The sequence below is a fragment of the Poeciliopsis prolifica genome, unplaced genomic scaffold, assembly GCF_027474105.1.
Source record: "Poeciliopsis prolifica strain line A6 unplaced genomic scaffold, Auburn_PproV2 SCAFFOLD043, whole genome shotgun sequence".
Lineage (NCBI taxonomy): Eukaryota > Metazoa > Chordata > Actinopteri > Cyprinodontiformes > Poeciliidae > Poeciliopsis > Poeciliopsis prolifica.
Window position 1 is genome coordinate 3,972,321 of NW_026562418.1, and position 27,702 is coordinate 4,000,022.

Here is a 27,702-nt window from a genome sequence, read left to right on the forward strand (position 1 = left end):
AATATTTGCTCCAAGAACAATATCTCTTCATCAAATGAACTTCACATCTGACAAAGCTAAAGTGAATAAATACCAAATTAATGAAGTTATATTTGATATGTTTGGCATTTTTATAACAATTGAAGGTAACAGTTACTTGATTGTGCTGTGTAATTGTACTATATGCCTGGAAAACCCGTAATACAGCCTCTTGAATATTAAGGCACACTGAAGTTCTCCATTCCATTCATTGTTAGACTGCTGGCACCACTTGGTTGGGCCTCTGTTGAATTAGGTCAGTCCCTTTAAAGTGGATGAATACTTATGCAATCACTTATTTCCTTTTAGTTTCCATATATTTGTCATTAGTTCTTAGAAATCAGTTTTGACACTGGCATCACAGGGATTTGTCTTTCTTAAGCAATCCAAGGGGCAAATACTTTTCATAAGCACTTTAAACTGTAAATTTGTGGCTGCAAATCACAGCCACAAGTTTAGATTGTTCTGGTTTGCACTGCTTCATTCCCATTTACTCATCCTTTAGATGAACTCTTATCTTTCCTGTAACAAAGGTAATTACCTTCCGGCTGTAAGTCACTGCAAGCTTCCATAAATGTGGGGTGTTGCTATGCCTGTCGCTATAGAAACTCAAAACGGCTTTCCAGAGAACCTTATCAGTGGATTACTTTATAAAAACAAAAAAGACCCAAACAGGACTTCAGTCATGTCAACATCTACTTCTCTGCTAAACCAGAATTTTGTCTTAAAACGTTCAATATATTTGGGTCCAATTAGAAGAAACAACAATGATCCCCCTGAACCCTCCCTGATGGGTATGATTGAAGTCTGTGGATGATGTCATAATGTCTATAGGCAGGCAGCTCTCTGCTGCCATCCAGTGGACACTCTAGGCTCCTGCTCCTCAATGGCAGCCAACATCAGGAGGCATTTCACAGCAGAGAGAATGACTTAAAAACACCACAGAGGGAGAGAGAGGGAAGATTGAACTCTGCCATTACCATAGATTTTAAAGAAACCAATGAATAATTTATAGGTTAAAAACAGGAACCTGGGCAACAGTCACTGACAGCCACTGGGGGGAGCCACACTGGCATGAATGAGCAGTGGTGGTTTGTACAGGAAAGATTATGTTTACAGCAGTGCACTTACTATCAGTTGTGATCCTATAATCGTCAACTAATTTAGTCATGGATTTATGATTAACTGGAGTTCATGGGGTCAAAAAAGGAAGAACAAGTTCCAGGGTTTCTCTGTCTAAACTGGAAAACCAGTTTTCCAACCAGAAGGATCTGTCACGCGAAACGGTAATTATTTTTTATCCATTTATTTTTTTTGACAAAAACTATTTTCTACTGTGCAAAAAGCTCATGCTAACTTGAATGACCAATATGAAATTCTTTTGCACTTTGACCTCTGAGGACAGGATTTGATTTGCATTTCAAGAAACTGAAGATCTTGTTTGCACTTTAAATACGAACTGTTAAAATCCTGTTTTCTGGGAAGATTGTGCGCAACAGTTTCCGCTTTTTTGTAAAAAACCATGTAATGGCAAAAATCAAAGCTTAAAAACAGTTTTTAGCATTTTTGAAAACGTAATTGAAAGATTAAAAATCGGTCATTTCAGGCCGCAACAGTCACAAAAATAAAACATTGCAACATCGTGGAGGTACTGAATAATTTATCTGGGTAGTGAGACTGTACAGCTAAAATCTAGTAATTTAAAGAAATGTTTATATTCATATTTATATTATTGGGAGAAGTCATGGAATTATTATTACTTTTAAAAAAGGGTGACCTCAAGATGCTTGAAGTTCAAATCAGTTGATTTTATGACAGGAAATGTTGTTTTACTTGAAATAAAGTGGAAAGAATGACTTTAGAGACCAGCCATGTGTCACAGTTTTAATATAAATCTGTAAAAATGAGACGTTCAATGGCAAACATGAAAATGAATGATTGTATCGTATAGAAAAGGCAAAAAAACGAACAAAAAAAACATCTGTTTATGACAATTGAAAGCCAACAGTACCATAGTCAGAGTACATGAAACATCAGATCATCTGTCAGTGCTCGCCCTATGCTTGGAGCTGAAGCTGGTTTCCAACAGGAAAGGCTGATCCCAGCTCTGCTTCTCACTCCACAACACCAACAATAAAACAAAAAAGAAATCTGACAAATCAGAAAAAATCACAGCTTTAAGAATGACGCTTCAAACCACAATCCTGACATCAAATTGCACTTTAAATACTGGTCTGAGTGAATAAATATCTGTTCTGGTAATACAGTACAATAACATAGCAATAGTTGAATTGGAGCTGTCTCAATGGGGCTAACGGTAAACTCAATTCATTCCAGCTGCTGTTGCATAACGTACAGAATTTGCATAATAGCACATAAATAAATTAACACGGATGACATCAAACGAAAGGGTAAAAAAGATTTACAAAACGTACTGCATATCTAACATAGTGCTTATTTATATATTTAGATATATTATTCAGATAATTACATAACAGCGTCATTCAGAAGCGGTGCTCAAGTGCTTTCGTCTCGTTGAGCTTTGGAATATTTCACCATCGCCTGGACTCTGGTTCTTTTCTTTTTTCCTTCTTTTTGCACTGTCCCTTTAAAAAAAAAAAGTCTCCCTCCTATCAGAGATGCTTCTGAGAGGAGTTCTGACCTTCAGTGTAAACATGCCTCTCCGTGCCACTTCTGGAAGTGGAGGGCTGCTGGATGGGGAGGCCTTTGTCTCCTGCGGTTGTTTGCTCTGCAGCCTGGGGGCGCCGTGGAGCGCTGCTGGCCACTGTCTCTTTGTGGGCGTCCTGGTATTGCGGAGCAGCCAGCTCTCCGGTCGGGATGCTGGAGGCCGCCGGGCCGGCCACCAGGCGGTAGAGCGGGAGGGTGGACCTGGGCTGGACCATGTGGATCCCCCCGATGGGGATCAGGAAGCTGGGCATTCTGCTGGGCTGCTGGGAGTGAAGCGGGAGGTGGCTCAGGAGTCGGTTGGTTCCTCGAGGCCTTGCGGGATGAGGGCCGATGATGGGGACCAGACTGCTCTCCTCCCACGACTATAAGAGACAAAGATGGGCAACGGAAGCTGGATGATTGTGACACAGCAGGAGATTCAGGAAAGACTTCAGAAAAGAAATAAAGGAACAAAACCAGCAAATTACACACTAATGGGCTCTGAAGGCCATTGATTTCATTGAATTTTAAATAGAGATTAGCATAATTTCCCGACTATTGAGTGCACCTGAATATAAGTCACACCTAAAAACGTTTTATTTTTTATTTTTGGAACTCTTTATTTAGTTTTTTACACAACTCAAAACAGGAGATTACGAACAAAAAGCCTATTCCCGAAGTTTTTCTGTGTACTTCAGACACACGGAAACTTTAACCTCATCCCATCTCTGGCTGAAAACGTCTATTTTCATTTATAAACATTCAGTCATTTTCTCCATCATTTATATCTTTCTTAATCTCCATTTCCACTCAGTTACAGTTCAGCTATAGACGCCACATTCTTCAAGTTAACAGTTAAATTTCCTTTGCGCCCACTCACTTCGAAAAGTAAAAATTACTGAGTTTTTAAAAATGTTTTTATAATCATTTGACCTTTTTTTTCCCACCTTTATTCTTGACAAAAGCTGTGTGGGAGAGAACTTAAAAACGGTGTTTTGTGTGAAAACGTTCTGATTAGTTTACCGGCTGGCTGTTGCTTTTTCCATAAGCCCAAAATTGGAGTCAATTGCAAGATGGCTCCTCTCCCGACTGAGCCGCAGTCGGATCGTAAAAGAGAAATTTAAAAAACAGGCATCCCTTTCCTTCTACTTCATCACTGAGCCCTACTTTGTGTTGCTATGTGGTATTGAACCCCAATCAACACCTTGCAGTTTGAGTTTGTGACATGACAACAGAGGGGGAGTTTTAAAGAGGTAGGAAGTCATTTTCTAAGGCTCGGTTTGAGGAGCTTCCACCACATTTTCATGTTATCCCTGTTTTTTGTCTTCATCTCCTCCCTGTGGCTCCAATCTTTCACCTGCTTCCCGGTTTTCCGGCCAGCTGCCCAGAGAAAACATGCCGGCTCTATTTCCAAGCTCTCCTGGTTTATTCTGAGCTCAGGAGTTACAGGTTGATAGAAAGCATGAGAGTTGCCTTTCCTTCCTGTTCCAATAAATGTCACTTTAAACAAGCTGAGATGTAGCAGCCGATCTATATTTGCTCTGCGTGTTGACCAACTGGGACTAAACCGAGCCACACAACATTGGCTGTTTGAGTCTGAAGGGCGTTTATTTTAGGCTGAGCTAAACTAACATGGATGGAGTCACAGGTGAAAGAAGGCTGCGGTTTGGCTTATTCTTAGGCTGTTTTCACGCCTGATGGTCTGGTAGACTTGGTCCGATTGGGAACCAAATTCGCAACATTTGTTCTGTTTTCAGCTTCGGCGGTCCTCTTTCACTCTGCACTCGGTCAAATCAGTCAGACACTTTGATCCTCAACCCCTTCACCTGTGAGAGCGCTGCACCAAGAACCACTGAAGGAAATGACACAAAAACATCTGAAAGCAACTTCCTGCTTCACAAAATCTAAGCAAAAGTGGTGTTGCAGCTGACTGTAGAGGTTGCAGGATTTCTCTTTAGCGTTCGGTAAAAGACCACGAGACATTTCTCCCATTAGCACTAGACCCTCAAGGTAGCTTGGGTTCTACCCAGAATGCATTGTGCTGTAGTCCACTTCCTGCTATTGGAGCTGTTTCTGATCCACTCGGTGTTCTCATATTAATTTGAACCGCACCAGAGTTCATTTCACATGAACCAGGACCGAAGTTAGTTGGTGGACCAGAGTTCGTTTTATTAATCTGCATCAGGGTTCTTTTACGCATTCACACCTTCCCAACTAACCGGACTTTCTAGGCAAATGAACTGAAGTTTGACTGGATTATAAATCAACAGACTTACCAGAGCTGCATCAGGCCTTAACTCCTTCGGTGGACAGCAGGTTTGACACGGAGCAGATCCACCGGCTGGGGAGCTGGGAAGCCAGGCGGAGTGGGACCCTTCGGCCGGGCCCCTGACTGGAGACGCTGCTGTCTTCAGAACTGAGGAGATGGGACGAGAGGATGGAGACAGGGAAAAGGTCGGCGCAGGAGTCGGGTGTGGGCCGGGCAGCGGGCTGCGAGGTGGAGACGGCTCCCTTCCTGGATCTGGAGACTGGGTGTGTGGGGAGTCGGAGACCCTGGAGGACGAAGCATTGAGACGCCTGCGGGCGAACAGGGCCCTCCTGGTGCTGGCGGAGCTCTTCCTGGTGGGAGGTGGGGGGGGCGAGCTGCACGTCTTCCCCTCCAGCCGGCCCTCTGCTCTCGCTTTTTCCACACTGGTGTGTGAACTGTCAGCTGCTGTGGACCCGCTGCCTTCATCATGTATGCCGTCATCATCCTCATGAGCAGCGTCTTGGTGGTCAGACTCCCTGAGTTGGTCTCGATCGGCTGCTTGGACCTTCGATTCTCCTGAAGCAGAAAGAAAAACTGATTTTACACTTTTCTGTTATTGTTTGATCTACGAATGTTTATGACTGTTGTCATAAAGTGTTAATCGCTAAATAATGACACTTTTAATGCAAAGTTGCTTTAAAAGTCCATTAAAAGCGCCAGTTTTGAATTATTTGGTAAATACTGACACTTTATTGCAAAGTTGGCACTTTTAATGGAATTTTAAGGCAACTTTACATTAAAACTGTAACTATTTACCAAATGACACTTTATCACAACAGTCATAAATATTCATAATGGCTTCTTCATGTTCTTAACGGGCGTCATGTCATATTTATGACACTGTCATGTCAGTCGTATGCACAGCCCTTCAAATAAAGTTTTAACAAATGAGAATGAAGAAGGACCAAAGGAAAGTTTCTTTATGTCAAAGTAATAATATCATCAACACAGAATGGAACAAACCTCCAGGTGTCTCGTCCTGGTGACCTCTGACCTCTTCCCCAGGTGTCAGGTGTTCACCACGGCCCACTGAAAATAAACAGCAGCTCTGTGGAAAGAAGCCCAGAGCAGAGAAGAAGAGCAGCAGCTTCACTGGTTCTCATCTCACCTGGAGCGTCCAGCGAGCCGCTGCACACCTCGCGCACAGACGTCTGGGATTCCTCTGGGAGTGCGGTGGGATTCCCGGACTCACCCGGGCACTTCCTGTCACACTCACCACTCACCACTCCTGGCAGGGTCAGGGATCTGGACGAGTGGGAGATCAAGGTTTAGTTTGTCCCAGAGCTGACCTGTTAGCCGGGGTTTAACGTCTACATCGGTCAGCTGTTAGAACATTAGCTGCACTGTGTAGACGCCTCGCTCAGCTTCAACAGACCAGCTTTCAGAAGTCTTAACTGTCCACTGCTATGCAAAATTCACCTTTTACATGTTGCTGTCCTTCATTTGGTTATCTACTGCTTCTGGAACAAGACAACCAGTCGTTCTGGTGGTGTCTTCCAAACGATCTACTTCAAAACCTAATTTCTTGCATCACATTTTTTTAACCTAGCAACCCCAAGCCAAGCAGAGTTCCTCCCCTGGCAACCGAAGTGGAGCATCACCCAATTTATTACAAAACGATGCCAAGTTTGTTGTGCTGGATTTATGCTGTACAATGGCTGCTGGAAATGGTGAATATTTTGTTCTTAGCTGCAATACAGAGCATGTGTCCATGCATTTTCTCCCAGGCACTGAGAATAGATCTTCATGGCTTCATCTTAGTTCTGTTTGCAATGTTCCTGCAATGTTGCTAGAGAAGGCTTCAGTTTGAACAGATCTGGTTAGGAAGGAATTCTCTGAAAACTACCAACAGAACACGACAGGATCCACCAAAAGATTTGCACTGATGAAGGTTCTGTTCCTACTGTGCGTCACAAATATGCAGATGATGGCCGGGTAAGTACATAACGCTGTCTTGTTGTTCAACATGAATGCGATTTGTCAGTTAGCACAAGCTAACACCAAACAAGTTTGGTTTGTTTGAGTTGAGTTCGTTTGACACAGCGCAGTGTGAAAGCGAACTGATTCAGCTGAAACTGGAAGAAAACTTTTGAACTTTTGTCCCCGATCGAACTGAGTCCGCCGGCTTTTCATCAGCCGTGAAAACATCCTGAGAAAACCTCCAGGTAGATAAAGACACTTCAGTGTTAGGACCCTGCACACACACACAGCGTTCACACTCCACACGTCAGAGTGAATGCTCTTAGCGTTTCCCGTGCTGGGTGACATTTGGCGTCCTTGCTGCCTCCGTTTTGTCTTTTTGCACCTCAGACAGACTGAACAGATGGAGAAAAGTTAAAGCAAGCGGGTCTGCAGATGAGTCACGTCTTTAGGAAGGCTGCGCTGCCACGGCAACATGAGTCACAACATGGCTTTATGCACAAGCGCTCACATCGCATCCCAAGATGTGCAGATGGCATCTCCCAGTGTGTTCACTCCTGACAGGTATGACGACACATAAAACTAGATATAATGGTCCAACATAAAAAAGAAAAACAAGGTGGGACTGTGGTAGAACTCCTGTTCATAGAACCAGAAAACAAAAGACACCTGTTATTGCTAAATAATATTTTGCAGATATCTTAAAAGGTGTTCACCCCAAAACATTACTGGGCAGCCCCTAAGCTTAAATAAATAAATAAACAGCCATGTGTTTCTTAGAAAATGTTTCCTGTGTGTGTTGTTGATTTATGCTCAGAACATGAGACCATTAACCAGAACATTAACTTCTGAAAGCTGTCAGTGTCTCTACACAGTTTAGGTGTTTTGTCCTTTTACCCAGCAGTTCAAGTTGGAAATCTTGTACTTTCCTCAATTTTCTTCAGTATGTGGAGCCAATTAATACATTTCCCTCTTTCTGGAGCATTGAGATATTTACCGTTGCACCCAAACAAAAAGACAAAATATTAATTTTGAAGATATTAATGAAAAAAATATCTGACATATTATTTTTGATATAACAGTCTAAGTAATTTTTTGCCAAAAGTTAGTTTTTTTTTTTGTTTTTTTTTTGTAGAAATCATACGGAGGTGGTGATTGTTTTTTGGGTTTTTTTGCCTAACCCTGTACCCCACTTTTTAAAATTAATTTGGATTAATTAAAAATGAAGATCTTAACGTGTTCATAAGTTGCTAAATATTTTCAAGAACCATAACTGTCACGGCTTTCTAAGACAAAAAAAACAAACATTTTTTTCAACAACCTGTTGTGGTGGCAACAGGTTGTTTCTTGAACGCACTTCCTACTTGTTTGAAAAATCTACGTAGTTTATTTCTAGCGGAAAAGTTAGTTAACTACGAAGATTTTAATGTTTACATTTTGAACGCAAATAATCAGGTCTTTGTGTTCATACGTGCAGAAGTCCTGAGATGGAACCTTTGCGTTGTGTTTCTAGTATGCCTGTAAAGCCGACACACGAGCAACATCCGCGAACATCAGCCACGGATGATAGAGCCGCTTCTCTTGGTCCGCTGCAGTCAACTCCATCAAAGAACTTTATTGAACCCCACCACTAATTATTTTGTAGCAGAACCAAAAACAGGGGAGATATTTTAAATTGCTTTTAAAATACTTTGGCTTGAAATACAGTAGTGAAGAGTTTTACTGTAAAGCATGCACATCATAAGCAGTGCAGCTTCTAACAGCTGCAGTCTTTCCAATTAATGCCAGTCTTAATGACAGATGAGCCTCGCATTTACTAAAGAGTCGTAGGCGACAAATGTAGTTTCAATACGATTTGATTGACACTGACATCAATTCAGTTTATGAGTCAACAGAACAACACTTGATTTGGCTTGGTTTGATCAGGACAAGAGAGCAATGGTAGTAAGAGTTAACATGTTAGAACCAACCTTTTCTCTAGTTCTTGAAGCTTTATTTCAGCACACTTTAACACATCTGCTCTAAACTGATGAAACGGTAAGCAGCGCGTTGGGAACAATCTATGAAGCAATGGATGTGCTTCAGAGGCCTTTCAGTAAGTCTGAAGGTGTATTTTTAGATCATGAACAATTAAAATGAAGTGGGTCTTTAGGGGGCTTTTTCTTAACTGTACATAAATGCCAAAAAATAAAATAAAATAGCAATTCACATCCGATTGACTGATGCAAACATGTAAAAAGTGATGCCGCATCAAGGTTTCATTCCAAAACCTGTGAGTACCAGCTGCTGTGCAGATGCTCTCCCATCCCACATGCGCCTGCCAATGAATCACAATGAACTGATTCATCTTAAAAAGATACGCAGATGCTGGAAGGGCAGATGGAGGTTTTACCTTAATGCACATTCAAGTTGTCCCAGGAAGTCAAAGCTTGGAATTATTACTAGCAAGTAGAATTGTCAAAATAATGAGTTTTGACAATCCTATAATAATAAATGCTTCTAATCAATACTAAATCATACATTCTTTAAAGATACTAATTATCTAACTCCCACCCTCCTGACTGTTGGGCTCTGAACTTGTTCTTTTTTGAACATGCACAGAACCAAATGACAAGAATGGCACTGGGTCTTAAATTCAATTTTAAGACACAACAAGAATGAAAATGGCCGCCCTATGGAGATGTGTGATTCCATTCTGGAGTTCCTCCCGTATTTTTCTACCCATTTATTTAGTGTCAGTGTGACACCACCAACACACACACACACACACACACACACCCCACACACACATACACTGCTTTGCTACTGGACTGGATGAGAATGGCAGCAATTGCTGGTGTAAATGAATCTCTGCAGGAGCGAAGGAAGCTCAGGTAGTTTTCTGGCTTCGGCCCTTCAACAGACGGACTCTGTTGGTGCACATAAACACTGAGCCTCTCCATAATGAAGGAAAGAAACATGAATAAACTGGGTAATGAAAGCCTCGATTACAACTGGTGTTTCATCCAGCTAGTGTTTATGGCTCTTTGTGAAGATGTTTATGCTCACCTCCTTTCAGATATCTGCACTCCAAGTGGCTGTTTGTTTCTGAAGCATAAATGGACTTCCTGTCTTATCTTCTCTTTCTGCTCGTTGGTTTTGCTCTTTGCAATGTCATCTGTCGGCAGCTGAACCTTTACCATCCGCTCATGGTCTGTGCTGTAGAGGGGAGTGCTGTAGACCTGAACTCAGAAATAAGAAATGGAAAAAATGAACCAATTCTGCCTCTTGTATGGCACAGGAAACAAAACCTAGGAAATCACTCTGAACAAAGTGTTATCTACCATTTGTTATAGACTTATGTGTAGATAGTTTAGTCTTTGATAACCATAACTACACATTTTTTTAAGTTGCAAAATATTTTTGAGAATCACAATTGTCGCAGCCTTCCAAGTTCCAAAACCACATTTTTTCAAAGCAACAGATTATTTGCTTCTTGAATGCACTTCCGACTTGAATCTATGTCTAGGAAAAAAGTAGATCAATAACTAAAAATTGCTTACACTTGGATGAAAACAAAAGTTAACTTAATTTGACCCTACCAGTTCAAAAAGACATTTTGAAACATCTATTGTCATCACACCGGCCAGTTGACAAACTAAAAATGTCTCCACCACTCCCCCTTGGTGTGGTCTTAATCTCTTATATTGATGGGACGGTCCAAAAGTTACCAAAGTAATCTCAACAATTCAAAAAGGAACAATTTAATACAGATTTTGGGTCAAAATTACCTTACGTATAAGTTAGTATAACTGCCCAAAGAAAAACAAAATTAATAGAAGTCATAATTTGCAAAAATAAAACATAAATGTCAAGAACAATAATCAACAGACTTTTGCTGCTTCCAGAACTCAAGTTCTATTTAATGTAATGATCTGTCTTCTCAATCTGAACATTTCTTAGACAAAAAAACCTCTCAAAAGTCAGTGCAGTACCTACCTCAGTAGAGCAGGGACGTTTGCAGGCCTCATCCTCCATGGATTTGGTTATCCTGACTGTCATGGGTGATGTAGTATAAATGGAGGAAGTGAGCCTCTGCTTACAGTGTAGTAGTGAGAGTACAGTCTTGCTGCAAAGCCCAGGTGGGTTGGGGTCATAGCCACTAGTAGACCACGATGAATACACTGAGGGTTCCTGTTCATCCAGAGTCGATGGATTCGGCTTTATGTAGTTCAAATAGCACCAGCTGTTACAAGTGCTTGAGAGCAGGCTGGGGTAAGAGGGCTCAGCACATGAGGCTGGAGAAGAAACATTTGGTAAGCACGATAGAGTTTCCTGTTTGAGCTCTTGACTCTGTGTATTAAGTGCTGATATGTTGGCACATCCACCCTCCTTCTCCTCTTCTTCTTTTACTCTTTTCTGCTGCTGTTGTGACTCGGGGTTGAGCTCCATACTGTTTGAAGGGGAAAGCATACGCTTGTTGCTACTGGATCCTGGACACCTTGGGCCATCCTCCGACCATGGTTGCAAGTCTAAACTTGTGTTTGGGTGGTTTCTGAGTTCGGCTGTTGAAAGACATATTTTAGGTGAGATGCCGTTGAATGCATCATGTGGCCTCTGGGAGATGGACTGAGATAGAGTAGTGTATATGGCACATGCTGGGGTGAGAGTGTCTGTCTGGAGTCGAACAGCTACTGCTGGAGATGTCAATGGCCTCAGTTCTTCTAAACTGTATGTAATATGAGGGGCACGATGCTGAATGTGGGAGTTACTGGCAGGGCTCTCTGTGTATGGTTGACGTTGTGGAGGAATCTCTAGTTTCAGCCCAGTGGACACAGGAAGATAGTGGGCTCGGGCTGCCCCCGAGGGTCCATATGAAGGATTAGTCTGTGGTACTCGAGGAGGAACCTGCTCTGGATGGATGTACGAAGCCTCTTTTATCACATCTACTGAAGGTTCGTAGCTTTTTGACAGTTCTGTACTTCCTTTTAAGTGAATATTTTGACTGAGTTTCCACTTGGTGAGAATTTCTTTGCACTGAGATCCCTCTGGAATACCCAAGACTCTGACACTTGATAACGGGGGAGAGGAGGACCTGCTGCCATAAACAGAAATCTGACTTCCTTGAGAACATTTGTCAGAGCTTACATCTTCTGGACCAAGGACAGTAGCATGCCCTTCCTCATCTTCTTGATCTCGTATTACGGCATGTCTCATGAGGAGACATCTTCGTCTCTCTTTCCAGCCAACTGCAGAGCGTTCAGGTGAAAGACAACTGTAGTCAAATGATTTACTACGGGTCTCGGCCATTTCAACACTAGGTTGTGGGGCATGAGGGGCTTGCTCAGATGCTGAGCGTCTCATCTCTCTTTGATGATGAACCCCAGGCACAGTCAACATGTGAGGAGCTCTTGACCTCCTCAGCGCTGTTGATGTCATTATCTCCATGTCTGGTCTGCTTGGTTCCTCAAAAGATGTAGAGCGGCTGGATGCATATGATGCACTACTATCCTGACTGGGGCTACGGGGCAGAGACATGGAATCAAAGCTAGAGTCACCTGAGGACTGGGCAGCCTCAACTAAACGCAAACGCTTCTTCTTTGGGGGAAGCTTTTCAATGGGAAGCTGCGCTAACGAAGGGCTCCTCTGTGGCCAATGAAAATCATCAAGCTTCTCCGATTTTTTCTCTGCCAAGTTTGGCTCTTTTGAGTTATCTGGGCAAATATTTAAGTCTTCTGTTACAAGTATTTCTGGAACCTGCACATTATTTTGACGGACCATCTTTCGGCTGGTAGGTTTAACTGATTGATGTTGAGGTTGGGTTTTAGAGATGGGACGATTTTCTTTATGAGGTGGAGAGCTGTTTGTTATTTTCAGGGTTTGATATTCGTGACATGAAGATTCTTGTTTTTCAAATAAACTAGTGTGCTGAATCACAGAGCAGGTCTGCCGTGCTGGCCGTCTAGGGCCCTCAACAGCTACAATAGCCTCATCTTTGCAATGTCCTGATGAGAGAGCCGAAGGCGACAATGAGAGGTCATCAGAATCAAAACTCTCCTCTTTCCTTCTCTTACGCATTGTTGAGACTCCGGCTCTGACTACATGGTTACTTAGCTGTGAGCTCTCCATTGGACTCATTACCATTTCATTTTGGGGATAATGTGCATGGCATAGGTTTTGCTTGTGTTTCTTATAACCTTCCCAATCCTTGCAACCAGTGCCACAGGCTTCACATTCATACGGCTGTGGTTGATGTTGCCTCTGTCCAGAAGCTGTGGTTACACTGTTGCAGGAAAATGTATGCAGCATCTCTTGTTCTTCTTTTGTAGGCTCAGAACCTACAGGGATTTCGATGGCTGGTTGCCTTCTTAGTGTTCCAAAACGGCGCGGCGTTTGAGTTTCAAAACGTTTTTCATCAAAGGACTGAGTTTGACGAAATTTACAGGGAACAGTACTTGAAGTGTCTAATGAGCTTGATGCAGATGGCATTGAAAGACTTCTCACCATGGAAACAGTAGATATTTGGCAAGAAGGTTGTTCCACTTTCAGGGATGCATGTTGAAATTTTTCACAAGGAACTCCCATACTGATGGAGCCTGTTGTTTTATACCCAATATTTCCAGATTTAGGGCTGTGAATTATGGGTTCTTTGATGCTAGGACTCTTTTGGGCCTCTGAACTATTCTTTCTAGTCAGTGAAAATCTCCTTGGTTTTACACTGTCGATTTTACTGGTATCCACCACTGCCTCGTTGATAGTGATGAGTTTTGTAATATGATCAATAACTTGCTTCTTGGGGACACTGAATGAGATGTTTTTTTCCTCATGACCTGACAGATTCTGGTCATGATGACGGGACATCCTCTGTAGTTGTCCAAGGCGTCCATATTTACCAAGGATGATCTCCGCATAGCTTTTGGCACTTGTGTTTGTGGGACTGTCTTGTGGCTGCTCTGTACTTTCAGAACGAGAAAAGTAGCCGGATTCTGTGCTGCCTCTGCTACCTAAAATGAGAGAAGAAGTCTTTTCATCAGAAGAGTCTTGAGAGCAATGTTTCCCTCTACTTAGACGAAGGGCGAGTCTCTTTTTCACTGCAAAGGAGTCATTGCTGGGTCCAGTTCTATCCTTTGCCACATCAATTTCAGGATTCTTACCCAAGGCCACACTGTTTTGTCTATTTGTAAGAGCTGAAGCAGAGGATAGGTGTCGTGTTTCATCCTCTGATTCAGTGACCTGCTCTTCTAAAGATTTTGGCTCCCCAAATGCCAAGCCTGCCTTTACCTTGTGGGTATGTGATTTGCGGTGTTTGTACAGGTTGCTCTTTGTCTTAAAAGAGAACCCACAAGGGGCACAAGGATAGGGTCTTTCACCAGTATGGGAACGAATGTGTTTCTGAAGAACACTGGGCTTTGCACATGCACGCCCACAGTAAGTGCAAACATATTTGCCTGGTTTCTGAGGTTTGCGCTCACGTTTCTGTTTGGGATTGTCCTCGTGGGTTTCTGATTCAGACTGGATAGTAGGGTCTTGAGTGCAAGGTAAGCCTCCAAGAGATGAACAGGAAACTGTAGCTTCTTCTGTTGCTGCTTCTTGTTTGTGTTCTAGCTCTGTACCAGAGACAATGCTCTGACGCTGGTGCCTAAGACGTTTACGTTCAGGGTTATGTCTTCTGGACAGCTTGGGTACCTGTGCTGTACAATTAGACTTTGGGCAAGCAGCTGGTTGTTGTTGAGAGGTCTGGAATAGAGACTTGCACCGCAGACCTTGGTGAAGAGATTCTGATTGATGTTGTTCTTGACCTCCAGTCTGCTCCCCAGTTGTTTTCTGACAATGCAAGGCCTCCATAAACAAGAAGGAAATCCCCAGGTAGACACTTGATTTGCGTCTGCCTCAACCAGGCCACAGAATCAAAGGGAAATCTTTATCTGGATTTCACATAAGGTGGTTTGGCCAACTTGCCTACCTGATGTAAATGGCAGGATTCATGATTGTTGCTTTATTGACTCAATCTTAATTGCTGCATAGCAAAAAGTATCAACTTCAGAGCAGTGACATCAAATAATCCAGTTGTTTGGGAAAGGAATTCCTATGCAGGGCTGATCCAGTAAAGGTAACATGGAAGATTTATCCAGTCTTCAGACTCATTTGAATGTATGATTCCTGTCTTGTGAACATTATGATCTGTGAATACAAAAAAATGTTAAGGTCATTTAAAAAAAGATAGTAGTTAATTGACAAATTATCACATTGTCTATTTCAAATACATCATAATCAAAATTTCTTCTTTTGTCATTGTACACAAAGAAATCATTACAAAATGTAAAAATTGTTATACAGGTATCATTTTCCTAATTATTTTTAACATCCTCCTGCCTTCTGATGATTTTAAACAAATTCTTTCTGTGATTTGTCAATTAATTTGAGATAGCCAAGCTTTTCCCATGTCACTTTCCTAAATTAATGACCAGTTATTTTTTGCCCCAAAAAAGAGGTGGTGATTTTTTTTCTTTTTGGGAAAAAAAAATCACTTTTGGTAAAAAAACAAAACAAACTCCCCCTCCCCCATTATTTTAAGATAGTGCAAGCTTTAGAGCAGAGTGCTGCCAAGCATTTTGAGAAACCAACTGTCAGATGTATCCTAAGTTCAACTTGAGGACCAAAACACACACTCCTAAAATAAAGCAACTCAACTTTCCTTTGACTCTGGCCTTTATGTCTGCAGCTTTTTAAAAATGACCTTCTTTACTACAATCTGGCCCCAGATACACATAAATGCATAACAGAAACCAAGCTGTCTTTATTTATGAAACAATTTTTTTTTAATAGAGTGTACTGGACTCTTGCTACTTCTTTTAGATTTAAAAGAGAAACTGTTGTTAGGTGTTACCAAACTTCAATCAAATTCACCTAAATTTGATTGCAAGGAACATACGTCAGTAATATTCTTCCAGACCTACTTGTTGCTTCCTCTGACATCAATCTGAAGTCCATATTTGTACAGTGAAAAAAATAATTCATAAGTGACAAGGCTGTAGGGCAGCTGCCAAGCTTTCTATGATTGGACACCTAAGCAAATTCACCACTCGCTGTGTTTCATTTGCCATAAAACTGCAAATTTGGTGCATTCCATTAAGCGAATATAGTTTAGTCATTTAAATCCATCCAGTACTGCAGAGCAGTATAGCAGAGTGTAGCAAAGACACATGTAGTCTGGCCTTACTGGTGCTTAAAAAAAACTATTTAAAATAAAAACAAGCAGTGCTTACCTGGTGGAAGATGGGGCTTTTATTTGTTTAGCATATTAGCAAGCTTTGGACTCGAACATTTATTTCTTCTACAACAATGTAAACCTTTAAGAGTCACATTAGATCTAATATAAGCCATGTTTCTAGATCCTTCAAAGATCCCACCAAATGTAATGGATGAATGGCCATTAGCTATCAGTTCCTCCAGGAATAAATTTCCCACAGCTATTATGTGCCAGCACACTGAAACAGTAAACAAGGCATCCCACGCACAGACCAGCTGGTTTCTACACCCACGTTCTGGTGGAAGACGGCGAAGCTGCTGGACAATATCCAAATGACTGATAACAGGTTGATAACCATCTTTGAATTAACTTGTGGGAGAACTATACATGTGAAATTTGAACCTTCAACAAAACCATTTGTGCTATAATGTGGTGTGTGTATAGAGATTGTGCAGGTTATCAAGTAACATTACAAGCTATGCAACATGCTGTCTTTAACTGAGAACAGAAAAAATAACTGTAGGCAGTTAGATATGTACAAAAAGGGTCTTAGGCTATTTTCAGTCTTGTGGATGTCAGCACCTAAATGCTGAAATACAAAAAAACCCAAAAACAAACTGGAAATGCATTTTTAATAGGATCTTGTCCACTAGACAGTGTCTCATTTAATATCTTGCAATTCACTTATCTCCATCTCGTATACTGCAGGTCACAGACATATCTTGGTGAAGTTCGTGTGACATCAACAAGTGAGCTGTCAAAACAAATGAATATAAATTTAGCTTGAACTAAATAACATTATCTTCCGTCAACATTCCATCAAAAATAAGATTTTAAAAACACTTTTGTGATACCAAAACATTTCCAAAGTCTTTATTTATGCTTTTTCAGCTCGACTTCCAAAAGCATGACTTTAACTCAGCCTGTAGTCAGGCTATTGCAAGTTTGAGTTGAGACTGATATGAGTGCATAATGTCATTGTAAATAAATGCCATCGTATGTTTACATCTCACATACACTCACTCGTCGTGTATTCTGGCATCAATTGGTCCTGTGTCTCTGCTGTAACTTGATCATTTCGATGTAAATTAACCACACCACTAGCCAATCACAGACAGCTCTTTCATCTAGGATTCCTTGCAAATCCTGCATTCACCAGGATAAATAACACCCAATCACAAACAGAAAGTTTAAATACAGCACCAGGCGGAAGCCAGTACCGAACAAAGATTACTTATTACTTAATCTCATTCACCCAGAAGGGCCTCAGAGAAAAGCTACTGCTTCTTCACATCAGGAGCCAGTGCAGGAAGCTCTGGTATCTGGTTAGGACTCCTCCTGGGCTCCTCTTGGGAGAGTTATTCCAGCCACCACCTACCAGGAGCCCTAGAGGAAGACCCCAGACACACTTGGTGGGATGATGTTTCTTGGTTGGCTTGGGAACGCCTTGGGTTTCCCTCGGAGGAGCTGGACCAAGTGGCTGAAGGGAAGGGAAGGGAAGTCTGAGGCTCTCTGCTGTAGGCTGATACCCCGCGGCCCGAGCCCAGATAAACGGATATATAGTATATATAGTGAGTATTTCTAGCTTAAAACAGAACAAAGCTGAACAAAATATTGTAAGATAGAACAGAAATTCCATAAAACATAGTTCGGCATTCATAAAACCTTTATTCTATTTGGCTTTTAGAACCAGCTTAAATAAAGGCGATCATAAAATTGCAACACATAGACTAGTTACACCTAGATACAATGACTCTACATTGACTCCTTGTGATCATCTCGTCTGCCACCCGTATCATTATGCCATGATTGAAAAATACCTCTATCAGTTTTGCCAAATGGCTTGAATGCAGAGTGGACAACACAACTGGAGTTACCATCCTGCACGGCAAAATGCAACAGCTAATGTGATACATTTGACAAAACAGAACCACCCAAGCCCCTCCCCCCTCCAAAAAAAAACATTGAATTAAAAATCTGGAATACACACATATGGGATTGCTTAAAATATAGCTTTTTTAAAAAAAATCTTGACCATTTCCTTTTCTCACTCTAATGGGCTCCCAGCAGTGGTTCCTATGGTAACGGCCCTAAACCATGTGGTAGCAGATGGAAGGAGAGCTGGAGGGCTAAATTTATCTTCTAGCATCCTCACGGACAAAAGAGAGAGAGAGTAAAAGAGAGAGAGAGAAAGGAAGGCAGGGTAAGGTGCCTCCCCCTCAGGAGCTGCTTCTTTTTGGGAGAGAGTACATTGCTAAAAATCAATAGTTTAGAAGCCTTGAATTTGTACAGCTATGATTCTGCATCCTTTTAGATGGTTTTAGGAGGAACAATATCTGAAATGCAATGACTAGTATTGAGTTTTCCAATGAGGAAAAAAATGGAACTCTTCCTTTGCTACATTTTACCTATTAGGTATGACCATCAGACACATTTACTGATTATTCAAGGATACAAAATTTAACTTATTTCATCTTACTAACAGTGTTTAGCTCCCTTATCTGTGTTCCCACCATGACGTCAACTGAGGAGTTCATCAGCACCTTTCCAGCGTCCTCTCTGCTGTATTGTACACCCTTCCCCTTTGTGTGTATGTGTGTGTGTGTGTGGGGGGGTGTGTGTGTGTGTGTGTGTGTGTGTGCGTGTGTGGGGGGGTGTGTGTGTGGGGGTGTGTGTGTGTGTGTGTGTGTGTGAGTACGCAGAGTTAAGGACTGCTCCCACAGGTCCACGCGAGAAGACTGGCTGCACAACACAGGCGGCTCATTCACTCCCTGTGTGAGCTGCACACATATCCCACAGACTGCACACTGCATGCATCATCCTCTGGTCCATTCAGACACAGACACACACACACACACACGCTCCTTACAGAAGATGCACCGACTGCACACCTATAAAATCGGCACAAAATGTTCAGCTCCCCTCTGAGTCTCCCAGAGTACAACAGCGCAATAATCCTTGAATTTTTTGTTTTTTTTTCCTCCGTCGATGCAGTGCCTGCTTGCAGCAACAAAGGCATGAATGGAGCAAACTCACGCAGTCACGTCACACACTTCAAATGGTCAGAATGAACGTGGATGACAAAAAAAAAAGAAAAGGAATGAGGGTGAGGGCTGATTTACCTGGCTGCAGGTGGGGATGTCCTCGGCTTGTGAATGACGGGAAGCAGAGAGGAGGAAGGAGAGGCAGGAAAAGGATGAATGAGAGTGATGGTGACGAGAGGTATGCGAGTCTCCACTCTACGTGTGCTGCACTGACAAACAGGTAGCTGAGTATGTTACGCGTATGAATGAGGAGGAGGGGACACAGTGTACACCCCACACCCCCCCGCCTCGTCTTCCTCTCGTCGGGGTCAAAGTTAAGCAGCAGCTCCGTATTTGAAAGTTGATGTAAGCTCATGTTTCTTTTGGCAGGCATCTTGGTCTGCACAGCTGGCTGGGACATAGGGCGAGTGGGTCACTGTTTGATGCAAGTCGAGGAAGAGACTTAAGAAACACACTGTTCCCATTCAGGTCGTCTTTAAATCGACGGCTGTGCTTTGCTCTCAGAAAACCCTGGAAAGGTTGAGGACATGTAAGGATTGAAGAATGGAGAACGTCCACAGTGTTCCTGCCAAGATCTGGCCAAGATCTGGCCAAGAAGAGTTCAGGCAAACTGACATCATCGCTTCAATATGCTTCTCTAAATGACTTAATGTTCATGCACACATATGGGGCATCAAGAGGGCACCAGCTAAGGATCACATAAAGGCAGAGAGTGAGCTAATCTGGCTAGTTGTTAAGGAGGAAAGAAGGGAGCAAAGGAAGGCCAGATCCATCCTTCCTTTAGCAGGCAACAGGTTCTTGTGAATCAGATTGGAGAGATGGTCAGGTTTATGGCTAAAGCTCTGGGTTCCAAATGAAACCTTTATATTTGGTCATTTGGAACAAAAAGTTTCTGCTGTAAAACTTTTTACATTCACAAAGATAAAAAATAATCCTACATGATTTCATCTGTTTCTGTTTGTATCTCCGCTCTGTCTTCTGATACGACCCAGTTGCGGCAGATGGCTCTTCGTACTGAGCCAGGTTCTGGTTCTGCTGGAGGCTCCTTTAAAGGAGAGATTTCCCTCCTCTGTACTATGAGGGATTACTGTAAAATCAACAACACAATGCAAGCCGTTGTCTCCTGTCACTGTGTGCTCATCCAGGAGGAGTTAATGCTGCAAGTCAGTAGCTGTATTGCTATTACAAACGTGCCCAAAACTATGTCAAAATCATGCTAATGGCTAAAAAATAATACTTAAAAAAAACAATGTCAAAATTGTGGTGTTTCCACAAAATAAGAAATACAATTAAAATCACACGCTAATAACTGTTTACGCAAGAAGTCATTAAAAATTATGAATCATCATTCGTGGTTTGATCCAGTGGCATCAACCAGTCGTTGACAATGTGACTCATGTGATGTGCAAAAATGTGTTTCTATTCCAGTTTTGCAAAATAAACACCTCATCCTAGCGCCAAAACTATTTAACAAAGATTTTCAAAGTCGGCCTGCTTCCATTAAGCAAATACATTTTTGAAATGTCAGATTGTGATAATGTATGATCAATGGAAACTGACTTGATGTCATCTCCTGGGCTTCCTTTGATAGAAATGGTTCTAACTATTTTGAATAATACAAGTGCACTGTACTATTTGGTAATTAGAATCAATAAATATAATTGATATATCTTTATCAATCATATAATAATCTTTTTGTAAAGTGCTTCTATATGACACTTGTTGTGAATTGGTGCTATGGAAATAAACTGAATAGAAATTGAACATTTCTTAACAGTCACTGTGTAACTTTGCCAAAACGACGTCAGACTCTAATTTTCTCTGAAACCATCTCTGATGTCACCAGTGATGACATCAACTGCTGGTGGTCTAAGTTAGTGGCCCCCAACCCTGGTCCTCAGGCCCCCTGCCCTTCATGTTTTATATGAGTCTCTGTTGCAATACGCCTGACATTCATCCATCAGGGTCTCCATAAAAACATCCCAGTTCTGCCCACAGGAACATAAAATAATGCATCAAATTATTAAATAGTTATAAGTAGTTTTTAAAATAAAATCAATACATTTAATTGATTATATATTTACTAAATTATTTCTGTACTTATGTCCAGTTTTAATGAACTGGCTTATTTAAATAATCATTTCTTTGTGTGCTTTTAGGTTTCGTTTTCAACAAGAGCATTTCCACTGTGAAGCATTGCGGGCTCTTGAGGCGAGCAGAGTTCAATGAACGCCTTCAATTTTCCTGGCTGTTTCCAGGAAATGGAACATTAGCTTAACTCCTCAGGATTTAAGTCGCACTGCAAAAAGACATTTTGGCTATTTTAAGTTTACGACAAGATATACTAAACACTTGCCACGCCATTTTTGACAAATGTTTACTGAGGTTCGGATCTGCTGAAAATAAAAGTGATTGCGACCTTCAATATTTTGGTTTGTTTATTCTTATATTATTTGACTGTGACACAAAAACCAATGTTGGTTTTATATCTACATGTCTGCCTTCCTCGATGCGACAGAGCTGACAGTGTTAGGCTTTTCTATGGATGATGTTCAGACTGTGCAGCTGGGGCTTATCTGCTTGGCCTTGTCACAGTGTGAAGATCCTGCTGCATAACACATTTCTACAACACAGCAATTCTTAGCTTTGTAGGACGGAGGTCATTGTGCGAGAGACCGGTCCATCCGGGACAGATGTCCACATACTCAAAACGAAGCACAATTTAGTGAGACTGACTAAGCTGGCAGTCGTGTTTTTGGACTGTGGAAGGAACCTGGAATACCTGGAGGGAGCCAACACATCCACGGGGAAAGCAAGCAAATGCCAGCCAATAGCTTTGCCCCTAGGTATTTCAGCTTCCCAAGCTAAATTTTGTTTCTGATATTTTACATGTACAGTAAGACAAATTTCACACATTTTTAATTTGGATTTGTTCCATGAAAAAAATCTGCCAAGAGACTAATCCAAAAATACTGAACCACAAACAGGCCTCCTACTTCCACAAGTCTCCTCCTCAGAGCTGCGGTCTCTAACCAAGCTTCCGTCTCACAGAGCAACCCACGCCTCCGCCACGCAGCTCCTCCAGACTAGCGGCAGCAACAGTTAGCAGACACCAGGTGGAACTGTGAGCGTTTAGCTTACCATACAAATTACTCTTAAGAACAATAGTGAACAGCACAATGGAGGGGAATTGTTGTGATGACGTACTGAAGCCTGAGTGTTAGAAAGAGTAGGAGTTTCTTGAAAATGACAGAGGTCAATTTCAAGGCGTCAAACTGCAAAGTCAAATTTTTTTAAAGTTATGTTTGACTCATACTGGTGGTGGGACGTCATTGAAATTTTTAATCAAGTTAATTACATAATTTAATCTCAAGAGGATTTTAATCAAAAGCCACATCGACAAAATAAGTAATATTTTTTATTAAAAAGCCTTTTCCTGACAAACAAGCTAAACAAGTATAATATTTATTGTTTCTAATCTTATTATTATTATTATTATTTATGTTTTTCAGCCATTCAATTTCAAAAACCTTATTCATGGGGAGAAAAAAATGCTTCATAAATGTGGACTGTGGGCGCTAAGATCAGTGTTAGCATGCTGCTGCAACATGTTTAAAATTGAGAAGCTATTAGGCTGTAGCTTTGCTCTTAAGCTAACTCCTTTTAGCACAACTTGACCACAACAATACTTTTTGGCTACGTCCAATCAGATCCATTTCTGAAGCGAAAATTAATTTCTTTTCGGCCAAGAGAAGCGGCTTCGTCTATCGTTGTTAGCGGATGTCGCTCGTGCTTCAGATTTACAGGCGTTCCAGAAACACAATACAAAAGTTCCAGATTGGGGCTTTGGTATAGTAACAAAAAAATTCAAATAAAAATCCTTAACCAGTTAAAATCTGTGGAGTTACTTAATCAAAATTAACAAGCTAAAAAGAGACAGCATTTACACAACAACTGTACTAATTATAATTACTTAATTATATACCAATTAAGTAATTAAAGTGTACCTGTAAAAAAAACATAATTCTATCCGTTTATAAGGCCATTAAACGCCAACAAACGTCAACAAACTGGTCTGTGCTGCTTTACAACCTCTGACATGCATTAGTGCTCACTATTTAGTATCAGCCACGGCATGTCTGAAGTGAAATGTTGTTGTTCAAACTGTTTAGATTGAAGCTCAACATAAAAACCAAGGATGAAGAAAGTCTTTTTCTGGTCAAGACTTCCCAGCAATAAATAAAACTGTCTGGATCTACAAAGCAGGAGTGTGCCTTTTACTACAGCTTGTGTGTGTGAAGGTGTACCCAACCAATAAATCGAGCAGTAGAACCACAACCACAAGGTCCTGTTGCCTTCCTGCAGACACCAAGCCACAGACTGACCAAAGACCCCCACCCTTCATGGCACAAGCCATAACAGAACAGATGCACGTCTCAACCCCAACCTGCCTTGATGGCCACAGAAAACAGCAGCGTGACCAAAGCAGAGCAGGCTATGCTGCCTCCATTTAAACAGTCCACAGAGATAAATAGTTGCCTAGACTACAGAAACCTTTGCAAATGAGTTCTGTGTTGACAGATGTTTAACAGAACCCCGCTATGGTGGACACTGCTGGTTTAGATTCTCTAACTCAGTTCTATGCTTGTACTTCTATAAGCTGGCCCTTTATAGAAGCCATGTTGTCTTCTGCTAGCTTTTTACACTTGCTAGTAGATGCATCCATGACATGATTTTGGCACTAATCAACTAATCAAGTGAGAAATATCAATCCAAAAAGTAGTTAGTGTAGTCAAAACAATCCAGGATTTTAATGCGATGTTTGGAGTTTATTCAGCTGCCCTTCTGCATTACGGAATAAAACAATACAAAGAGCTGTGGAAACATTTAAAGACTGGGTAATGTTATATGCTAATTGGTTAATAAAAATTAACTTAATCAATAGCAAAGCTGTTTAACAGAACCCCGCTAATCAATTGTGATTAATCACTTTCAAGGAAAATCACTTTACAAAAGAGACTTTAATGACATTAATGGCTGTTTTTACTCAATCTGCATCTGAGTAAAAACAAGTGTTAAAATAAATTTTGCATAAAACATTCAGAATATAACTCAACTAAATTGGCTCTCATTGGTTGTTTCTGACCTGGAGCGCCACGTTTCTTCACGCTCAGGGAGGAGCTGAAGGAAATAAATTATTTTTTTACAGCAAAGTGACAGTGTTACAAAGTATGTAAATATATATTTTCCAAAAGTCGCATATTGCAACTTTTGTTTCTTTGTTTTCCATGATGCTTTTTAAATGTGTGATTTATTGGTTCTGACGTTTTCTTATTTAATAAAGGAAGCAGCTCACATGAAAAGTTAACAGTTTAAATAATTCTGTGCTCCATCACAGCTGTAACTTTAATGCAGCTCCTCAGCTGCTGAATCCCAAGCCAGATCCTGTTGCTGCAGTTCTTTGGACGGCAACACACAGATAAAACTGTCAATACTTTGTGGTCTTAAATTACAGAGAAGCAGAGCTGGCCATATGCAATACCAGCTAACTGGGCTATTGACCGCCTGAGTGTTACAGATAATTACGTTATCTTAATATTCACGGAGAATGGGTAACATGCTCATGTAAAATAAATGCGAAAATGCATTTACAGTTGTGGTAAACTATAAAGAAAGATAAAGAATGAGGAGCTTTGTTCACAGTTGGGAAAAAAATCCTTATTATAGAAAAAATGACCAGCAGCTTGCTATATTTGTCTCCATGTCTAATTCAGGCTGTCTATGTCAGTGTTTGTGCTTTTTGAGAGACTGGGTTTCTGTTTAACCTCCTGAGATTAGCAGGTTTTCCCCCAGAAAACCTGCTAATCCCAGTGATGGGGGCGCTGGACACCCCCTGGACGCCCCCTGGACATCCCCTGGACACCCCCTGGACACCCTTTAAATCACAGATTTAGAAGGAGCTGAAAAAGTGCTCCAGCTGATGTGAGTGTGCATGCTGTCCTGTAATTATTAAAAGGTCTATGGATTATGTCAAGCTTCTTCTGGGTTAAAAGTGACTTTGATTAGGAATGCATCAATCCACCTTTTTTTTTTTTTAGCTGCATCTCAAAGGCAGGGCTAGGTCCACCCAGCAGTTTTGAATGGTCTCCATGGAGATGAAGGGATTTCTCAAACATGTATGAAAGAATCAAGGCATCACTTCAGGTATGATTTTGATGCAGAAATAACATTAGAATTTTGATTTAACAAAAACCCTGAAGACCTTTTACAGAGCAGCTGGAATTGCTCTTAAGTGTCTTTGAGGAATAGTTTGCAAACTGTACATAAATTTCATTCCACTTCATAATTATGTCCTACATTATGTTCGTTGACACATAAAATCTCAATAAACTACATTGCAGTTTGAAGAAGTAATGCGACAAAATTAATTGTGGACACTTTTGCAACAAACTTACGGCTATCAGTAAAGTTTAAAGGAGCAGACGTCTGTCTGACTGAAGTCATCGATCAGCTCTTCACTGAACATACCGTTCTCCAGTCAGCTGTCGCATCATGCTAATTAGCCCCCACTGAATTGCAGCACACAGTGGCTGTGGCTTGTTAAAAAGTAGTTGCTCGTCAGTTTGCTTAGTTCTTTGTTGGGATAAAAAAAAAAAAGGAAAATAGTTGCTAGAGAGAACACTCTGTTGGCAACAGTGTAATTCGAGCAGCCTCCCTCCTGTACGTAGCCTTGTATTGATTTATTGTGCACCGTTTGAGAGAGAGAGACGATGAACATGAACAAGTGCCATGAAGTTGAAGCTCTACAGTGAAACTTAGTTTCACTGTTTCTTTGTTTTCCGAAAATCTTCTTTTAATTGTTACTGTCTGACACACAAAGCTAGGTTCACAAGAAAATGAGATTTCAGTGCCATATTTAATAAAACTAACCTTTTCACAAACAGTGGAAGTGTTCGACAAAAGCACCGTCTGTGTTGTAAAGAACATAAATTCAATGTGGAATATTTCAGGCCACTGTGCATAGAAGCCTTTGTGCTTTTCTAATTTGATGCAAAGAAATGGTAAAAATGCCACTTTTGTGTTTAAAAGGAACTTTGTTCGGTGTAGAATTGCACAGATAATTCTCCACTGAACTATCTGTGTACGTGATCATTCCAGGTATGTTGGACGTCTTAGAGCAGGGGTGTCCAACTCCAGTCCTCAGGGGTCGGTGTCCTGCAACTTTTATATGTGCCTCTGCTGCACCACCTGAATAGAATACTTAGGCCATTAGCAAGGCTCTGGAGATCCGATCTACACAAGGAGGAGGTAATTAAGCCTGGGGTGCCCAAAGTCGGTCCTGGAGGGCCAGCATCCTTCATGTTTTAGTTCTCTCCCTGGTTTAATGCATCTGGATCAAATGATCAAATGATCCAGGTCTTTAAAAGACCTGGATCTAAAGATCCAGGTGCATTAAAGAGGGCCAAAGAAGAACATTGACATGCCGGAAAGGTTGTTGGCACCACCAGGGAGAGAACTAAAACGTGCAGCATGCCGGCTATCGAGGACCGACTTTGGCCATCCTTGATTTAAGCCATTTCATTCCAGTGTTTTGTGCCTGTGGCACATCTAAAAACTGCAGTGGCCCTTGAGGACTGGAGTTTGACACGCCCGTCTTAGAAGATCAAACCCAGATCATTCTAAATAAACTAAACAAAAAGAGAAATCATTTCAGTTCACAACAGAAGAGGAATTTGAATCACATCGCAACTTCAGTGCAGAGGAAGTGATGAATGCTTAATGCTGGCTGTTGACTCAAATTTTCTGAAGTTATTTCTGATCTTTTCAAACATTCTGCTGTGTGGCTGTTTCACCGTTTTTTGGCATTTGATCTGGCATATCTCAACTACAGTGGAACATCAATAACTCTTGGACTTATAAAAAGGACGTATCCTTCTGGACTAAGTGCAAACAAAACAAAGAACCGTCTAAAACATTTATTCTGTGAAAAAATTCCTTTTAAGGCCCACTGATCTAGTTCAACAAATGGTGTGACCTCATGCCTGTAGGCCAGCAACAGAAACCAGAAGTTGAGTTTTCTCTGAAAATTTGAAGACCTTTGATCTGACTTTCGAAGTCTGACATTGACCTCCCTGGTTTCCAGTCTTCAATCTGGGTTTTGAGATTGAAATGCTGAAAAGTTCTGTATGTCTGAAAGTGTCCTGATTGCATGGCTTTCAGGTCAAAGGAATAAATTATAAAATGACAAAATGTTCTTTTCTACTAAAACTTGCAGATAATAAATATGCTGTTTCCGCAGCCAGTGAGAAAAGCTGCTCCTGCATTAAAAGACACACAGAGAAAGCTAAATTAGAGAGCTAATGGAAAACTAGTGAATAGCTGATAAAAACCACATGCAAAGCCGGGCTGTTCACAGCCGGCAGTAGGTCTGCATGATGTGATAGAACTCATATAGATCAATTCTAATACAGTTGAGTCTCATGCATCTAGCTGTGCTTGGTGCTTGGCTTAAGCAG

At 41.3% G+C, this 27,702-nt stretch overlaps 1 protein-coding gene across 2 annotated transcripts in view; it reads right to left on the reverse strand.

The window, feature by feature from the left end:
• Nucleotides 1-1,888: 1,888 nt before the first annotated feature.
• The window catches only part of hivep3a (HIVEP zinc finger 3a), a 33,029-nt gene continuing 7,215 nt past the window's right edge, over nucleotides 1,889-27,702 (reverse strand). Inside the window, exons 1-7 of one of the 2 annotated variants that reach the window (XM_055055941.1) lie at nucleotides 19,265-19,440; nucleotides 10,892-15,073; nucleotides 9,962-10,134; nucleotides 6,102-6,238; nucleotides 5,957-6,022; nucleotides 4,962-5,509; nucleotides 1,889-3,068 (exon numbers count right to left, since the gene is read on the reverse strand). In XM_055055941.1, coding sequence (XP_054911916.1) covers nucleotides 2,652-3,068; nucleotides 4,962-5,509; nucleotides 5,957-6,022; nucleotides 6,102-6,238; nucleotides 9,962-10,134; nucleotides 10,892-14,737 — 5,187 coding nt within the window. In that variant the 5' untranslated portion in view covers nucleotides 14,738-15,073; nucleotides 19,265-19,440 and the 3' untranslated portion in view covers nucleotides 1,889-2,651. Of the gene's footprint in view, nucleotides 3,069-4,961; nucleotides 5,510-5,956; nucleotides 6,023-6,101; nucleotides 6,239-9,961; nucleotides 10,135-10,891; nucleotides 15,074-19,264; nucleotides 19,441-27,702 lie in introns of those variants that run through there. The other variant, XM_055055940.1, reaches the window with a different exon arrangement.